The sequence below is a fragment of the Carya illinoinensis genome, chromosome 16 (genome assembly GCF_018687715.1).
Source record: "Carya illinoinensis cultivar Pawnee chromosome 16, C.illinoinensisPawnee_v1, whole genome shotgun sequence".
NCBI classification, from domain to species: domain Eukaryota; kingdom Viridiplantae; phylum Streptophyta; class Magnoliopsida; order Fagales; family Juglandaceae; genus Carya; species Carya illinoinensis.
The window spans coordinates 27,629,162-27,636,856 of NC_056767.1; the positions used below are offsets into that span (position 1 = coordinate 27,629,162).

At 30.7% G+C, this 7,695-nt stretch overlaps 1 protein-coding gene across 1 annotated transcript; it reads left to right on the plus strand.

Moving 5' to 3' along the window:
• The first annotated feature begins 311 nt into the window (after positions 1-311).
• LOC122299835 (amino acid permease 6-like) lies at positions 312-6,936 on the plus strand. The gene is made up of 7 exons (XM_043110296.1): positions 312-659; positions 779-1,012; positions 1,152-1,245; positions 1,347-1,561; positions 1,665-1,807; positions 5,626-5,853; positions 6,316-6,936. The coding sequence occupies exons 1-7, from the start codon at positions 542-544 to the stop codon at positions 6,742-6,744; spliced, it is 1,461 nt and encodes a 486-aa protein (XP_042966230.1). The 5' UTR covers positions 312-541; the 3' UTR covers positions 6,745-6,936.
• Positions 6,937-7,695: the final 759 nt, after the last annotated feature.

Here is a 7,695-nt window from a genome sequence, read left to right on the forward strand (position 1 = left end):
CTTATTGAGAGAACCAAAGATCGAATCCATCCTCTCGCATGTATAAAAAAAAAAAATTATATTTAACGTTATTCAAAAATATATAGATTATATATATATATATATATATATATGTATTCTTTAGACCAATTGGCAACACTTTGGTTTCTTATTGAGAGAACCAAAGATTCAATCCACCCTCTCGCATATATAAAAAAAAAATCTATATTTAACATTACTAAAAGATATATAGATTATATATATATATAGATTTATATTTCAGGAAAAATGTATCCTTTTTCCTAACATATATATATACACACTCTAGTGGCACTTATATCTAGTACTCAATACATACAAACCCTGTCTCTTCCATTTGACTTGCTATTCAGCATTATTTATCACCCGGCCATCACTTCTTTCCTTTTCAATATCCCTCCTAATATCCTCTCCTTTCGCTCATGATTCAAGTGTTCTGTAGTCCTTATAAACCATTTCCACAACTAATAAACTAGCTCAAACACACGTACACGAACTAATTCAGAGGAAGACAGAGACAAAGATGCAAAGGGAGATGCAGTTCAACAACAGCATGTTCATAGAAAATGACCCAGAATCATATGGCAACATCGGAGATATTCAGAAGAACCTTGACGATGATGGCCGAAGCAAAAGAACTGGTACTAGATAATTAATTAATCACCACACAACTTTCTGCTGAATCTATATATACTTTCTTTCTACTTTTCCCTTTTCTGACATACAAAGTTTTTTGTCTGTTTTAATTTGATAAAATTAGGGACATGGGTAACCGCGAGTGCCCATATCATAACTGCTGTTATTGGGTCCGGAGTGCTGTCTTTGGCCTGGGCAATAGCACAGTTGGGTTGGGTTGTCGGACCAGCTGTTCTCATGGTTTTCTCTTTCATCACCTATTTCACTTCCACTCTCCTCGCTGACTGCTACAGGTCGCCGGACCCTGTCACCGGCAAGAGAAACTACACCTACATGGACGTTGTGAGAGCTAATTTAGGTACTATTACTACTGTCAAGCTGGTTGATTATATAATGTTTTTAGCGAGTGTTCAAGACAGAAAATATATATCGTTGGAAGTGAAGTACCACCTCGGTTCCACATACCATGAATGGGCTTGTCCTTTTTGTGTTTGCAGGAGGAAGGAAGGTTATGCTTTGCGGATTGGCACAGTACGGAAATCTCATTGGGGTTACCATCGGTTACACCATCACAGCATCCATTAGCATGGTGTAAGTTTCGATCATATACATGATAACTTCCACATACATGTATGTATGTATGTATGTATGTATGTATGTATGGTTTATATACATGTATAATCTGCATGCAGGGCCGTAAAGAGGTCAAATTGTTTCCACAAACATGGACACCATGCCAAGTGCCATACATCAAACTACCCATTCATGATCATGTTTGCCTGCGTCCAAGTCGTGCTTAGCCAAATACCAAACTTTCACAAGCTCTCCTGGCTTTCAATCCTTGCTGCCGTAATGTCCTTCACCTATGCATCCATAGGCCTCGGCCTCTCCATAGCAAAAGTTGCTGGTAAGAATTAATTACGTTAGTGATGATCAGAAACTCTGAGAAGTAAGAATTTCCATGATTACTATTAATGAAACTATATATATATGTATGCATGTATGTATAGGTGGGGGACATGTCCGGACAAGCTTGACGGGGGTGACGGTTGGGGTTGACGTGTCGGGGCAAGATAAAGTCTGGAGGACCTTCCAAGCTATCGGTGACATTGCTTTCGCTTATGCTTACTCCACCGTCCTCATCGAGATACAGGCAAGTAATTTTTACGAGTAACCTCATGTCCTCCATCATCTTTATCCTGATCAATCACCTACATGCACGTTATATATTTCTTCATATTTATGCTATATATACACAGAGTTGGTAGGATATTTTTGAAGGATGGAATTAATAAGTACTTATAATATGGCGCTTTATCTGTACGTCAAATTATAAAATTATTAAAATATATTTAACAGTTAATATTAGTTAATATTAATCGTATTAGTTTATAAATTTATTTTTATAAAATTTATCATTATAACTTGCATCGAATTCAGATATAGGTTACTTGTAAAAAACTTAGGAGGAGTAATTTCAAAGAAGCTTGATTGTTTAAGCTACCATAATACATAATTAACATATATTGAATATATAGTTCTTGATTTTTTTTAATTTTTTTTCCATAAAATATAGATATGGTAGTACTACTACATGAATTTTAAACTAATGATATTTTCATAAAATATTTTAAAAGAGTACTAATATTATTTCATAAAATATTTATTAAAAACTGAGTTCTAAAAAATAATAAAACATAAACTATATTTATGTCATTTCTTTTCTATATATATTTATTAACTATAATTGCATGATCTATACTCACATACAGACATATATATAAATGTAATGTTGTGGTCGACATTAGGCGCGACAGTCATGCGTATCTGCAGTCATGCGTATGCGTGCATGGTATATATGATATATTCATATATATTTATATATAGGAAAAATTTAGTTGCAAGTATAACTGTATATTAATATATACACAAATCTATTAGGATTGATCTAAAATTAGATTTTATTAAAAACAGTTCTAATTTAAATTTTAAATATGAAGGAATTAGTATTAATACTCAAATTAGTACATAATTTTATTTATACGTAGCAAAACACACACACACACACATATATATATATATATGAAAAATGATAGAATTACAACCCTCCTATTATCCATTTACTACTCTTTTTCTATTTTATTTTTTTTAATTTTTGTTTTATTTAATGATTAAAAAAGTGATTATTAATAAAATTATATATTTCTTTAAATTTTTTTAATCATTAAGGATGTTAAAAAAATACTTAAAAAAAAATGATAAGAAAATAAAAAATTTTAAATCTTTTATAAATAATAAATAAATAATAAGCCTATCACTACCCTCTATATATATACCCTATATATATATCTATGATATATATATATTTCTGAAACGAATAAAATCGTGATATATGATAACGTGATGCATGCATGCATGTTTGGAAGTTGAAATGTGTGCCTGCTTTAAGTCATGTCGGCATGACATGCATGCCACTCGAACATACTTACATAGCTAGGTTTGGCAGACCTACATAATTGGTGACAACATCATGCATGTTTATCCTTAAAAAAGAGATTTTTTTTTTATTTTAAAAATATCTATTTATAAACAGGAGAAGGTATGGCATCTAATAAAATAATTGCGTGAGATAATCTGATTTGTAAAAAAAAGTTTAAAATTTAAATCATATCAATCAAATTTTATTATTTAAATTATATGAATAGTGTACTTAATTTATATCCTAACTTGATATTAGAATATTTGTAAATAAATATATATATAGAAGATTATATAAAAATAAATTTACAAACTGACGTAAATTCATGTGATCTTTTAAATTTACTTTATAATAAAATAATTTTACAATTTAATATATATAACATCGAATCATGTTAATTTAAATATTTACTTCTATATAATCATTTTATCTAATATATATAAGAAAAATAATAATATTTATAATCCTAAAATACTTAAAAATCGAATCAAAATTATTAATTTTTTAATAATAAATATCACCTATTTTTAAAATATATATGCAATAATTATAGAACACGCAACTATATCTTCTGTTACTTCATTGACAAATGGGTGAGCATTTGAGGATGATTTGAGCAAGTGGGTCGGTAAAAGTTTAGGGTGGGGGGTCCTCAAACTGAAAGGTAGTGAGGCCGGCGGCAAGTTGCCCATTCCTATCGAGCTTTAGGTCCACCTGTTTACACTGACATTGATAGAGACTTTTTATTTTGTTTCTTTTGTTTTCCTGCAGTTCATGTTTAAGTGTTTTGTTCCGTATAAATAAATTTTCATATCAATCTATATATTTTACTTTTATATATAAATTTTAAATTAGTATTATTTTTATTAAAATTTAATTTTTTTGATTAATCAATAGATTAATATATTAATATATTTCTAAAATTTAATTATATACCATGTAAAATTACATATTCAATAAAAAATGAAAATTGTCTTGTTTGTTTAATAAAACTTAAATTATTTCGTATTATCTAATCGTTATAATTTTTTTAAATTTGTATATAAAATAAAATAAATAATTTAATTTTTTTAAATCTTAAAATAAAATTAATATTAAAAAATTATATTATAATAATATTTTATTTATTATTATTTAAAATATTTCTTCCTCTCTTATTAATTTTTAAAAAAATAAAAGCGTCGAAGATTCCCAATGGACCATCTTAGTAGGTTTTGGGCCACTGAATGTGTTGGCCTTTAAAAAAAAATAAAAAAACTTTATGTTTTGTCATTTGAATCTTTGGCTGTCCTCCATTCCCTTTAAGTATTTGTTGTTATATAAGGCAGTAATTTCTAGTTGTCACATCCTCTGTAATAGTGGACCATGTCTTACTTCTTTTTGTTTTGTTTTGTTCTGTTTTCCCTCAAACACAGAGGGTGGACGATTTGTCGTGTCATTAATTAAAGTTGTCGCTCTATGACATGGTCCAGACTGCATTTCTGCTTATATATATTGTCGCAAACTGTTTTCAAAAGGCCAAAAACTAGGGATCCAGCTGGGGTTTCTGCTCCAAATTATTGCTCAACTGTTTTTGTCTTGTTTTTATTTTTTTAACTTAATAATTAAAAAAATATTATTTAATAATGTTATAAATTTTTTATTTTTTTAAAAATATTTAAAAGTGTTAAAAAATTATATAAAAAGAAAAAAGAAACAAATTTTTTTTTGCGAGCCCCTACTAGACCCACCATTTTCAAAAATTATGTATTGATGAATAGTACCAATCTTCATTTGAATTGGTATTGAAGCATGCATTTATGTATTCTACATGTCCTTTGCATAATCTAGTGATCTAGTGAGGATGAGTTCTTATTTAACTATTTTATGTGTAGATAAAAAGAAAAATTATATTCTCGAAGTCGGTGTATAGAATAATTTATATTATATAATTTTATTTAAGAGAATAATTTTAAATTTTAAATCTTACAAATCTTATCAATTGATTATTTAAGTGGTATGAATAATATGTTCTGTTTAAAAATATAATAACTCAAACATAAAATATATAACCTATTGAGAATGTACTTAAACTATGGGACAACGCCATGATGGTTATATATACTTGCCCATGATTCTATACTTGCATATATTCATCATAGAGAAATATTCTAATCATAAAAGAATTATATAAAAGTAATTTTACAAATTGATGTGACTTGATGTGTTTCCTCAGATTATAAAATTATTTTTATTGTAAAATAAATTTATCGAATCAGATGAAGCTATGCCAATTTATAAGATTATTTTTATGTAATTCCTTTATGGATGTTGAATTACTCTTCATCATCTCTTTTCACACTTGTTGAATAAACTGTTAAAGTGATGCCAAACTATAAGAAAAAAGAATGATTACAAAGTTTCATCAAATGCAGTTTGGACTAAGATTTATGTGTTTTTGAAAACAAATTAGCACTGAAACCCAGTGAAACTATGTATATATATACGTACAGGACACACTGAAATCAAGGCCAGCGGAGAACAAGGAGATGAAGAAGGCAAGTCTTGTGGGGGTTTCAACCACAACTATGTTCTATGTCTTATGCGGTTGTGTTGGTTACGCTGCATTTGGGAATGGCGCACCTGGAAATTTCCTCACTGGCTTTGGCTTCTACGAACCTTTTTGGCTCATCGACTTCGCCAACGTTTGCATTGTTGTCCATCTCGTTGGCGCTTACCAGGTTTCAATCTTTTGTTTTCTTTTAATTATTGAATGCTTTTAAAGAGTAATGTCACGTATAAATTTTAAATAGACTAGTCCTGAGAATGCATTTTTGTAAAACTACAGGTCCCACTTAAAAAAAGATTTTTTTTTTATACGTTTTTATCGTCGATCTACTTTTTCACAAAAAAAATTATAGGAAACTTGTCTATTTAAGAATTATACAAATCGTTTCTTGCTTTTAAAAATATGGATATAATATCATTAAAATTACTTATATAATCATCACTTTTAATGATATAAAGGCAACTTAATTAATAGTCTAGATGGGGTCGACCCACCATTGTGAATATGTACGTATTCGTTATTTACACTGATTTCGACATTTTCTCGGGAAAATCATAAGAAGGAAACCATGTTGGTTTGATCATTTGGAGTTTATTCTCAGTTCTAACAACAAACCATTTTCATGCATGGACAGGTCTTTTGTCAGCCTATATTTGGGTTTGTGGAGAAGTGGTGCAGAAAACGATGGCCTGAGAACAAGTTCATAACTAGCGAGCATGGCATCAACATTCCATTCTGCGGTGCATATTACATCAACATCTTCAGGCTGGTGTGGAGAACAGCATACGTTATTGTCACTGCAGTGATAGCCATGACATTTCCCTTCTTCAACGACTTCTTGGGGCTGCTCGGGGCAGGTTCCTTTTGGCCATTGACAGTGTACTTCCCCATTGAAATGTACATTGCACAGTCGAAAATGAAGAAGTTTTCTTTCACATGGACATCGCTCAAGATATTGAGCTGGGCCTGTTTGATAATATCCATTGTTGCTGCTGCTGGTTCAGTTCAAGGTCTGATTCAACATCTCAAGATATACAAGCCCTTTAAATCTGTTCAGGACTAAAATCTGTTCAAGGATCTGGGTATTTTCAGAGCAGAATTGTAATATTTTTGTTTTGTTTTTGTCTTTTTTTAAAGTTCAATAAGAATTAGCTGTTAGCTATTCCGTATTTTACATCACTCTGCGCTCTATCTTAGACTGCTTTTCCACGGTACTGTACTGTATTTTTTATATTAAATTCGGGGCTTTACGAAACTTTCAAGTCCTTGACATCCTCGTCAGAAATCTAGGTCTATACCTCAAAACAACTCGTTTATGTTACAATTTCTATATTCGAGTTGGGATCTTATACAAAGCGTAGACTCTTTCATTTTGTGGTACTCAGTGTGCGCGGTCTGCTAAACATGGTCTAGTTCATTTGTTAATGCTCGCATCTTCTGCTATATAACCTCGAAGTACTACTCCTTGGTCCAAGAGGTTCATATTTCATTCAAGACAACTTTTCGTTAATTGCATAACATGTAAATGGATTCTAACGCCTGCAAGAACACTGCTACTTCGAAAAATTAATTCGTCACAAATCCAATTAGAAATTCAGGTCGATTTTTGACAGAAATGTATCATTTGCTCAATGCTCATCTGACTCCACTGGAAACAAGACAGCCATATACATACACCAGTTGGAGGAGTCCATATGAATTGTACTATCTACCACTTGCTCAAGACAAAAACTCTGGGGGTTCAAAGATCATAGATCTCAAATGTTGTAGAATTTTGCTACAAACCTCACAAGTACTTCAATTTGTTGCTTCTTGCTCTGCATCTACATTTCCCAAACAATCCTCCCATCCCTTTTGATTCACTTGCCTTTGCAACCAGAAACCATTTTACCTACAACAAAGACCCCACAAGATAGTATGGTTTTCTAAAAGGAGATAGACCTTTTTGCACTCGTTGCAAAATTTAAGGCCACTCTTTGGAAAATGTTTTAAAGCCAATCCTAATTTGGAAAAA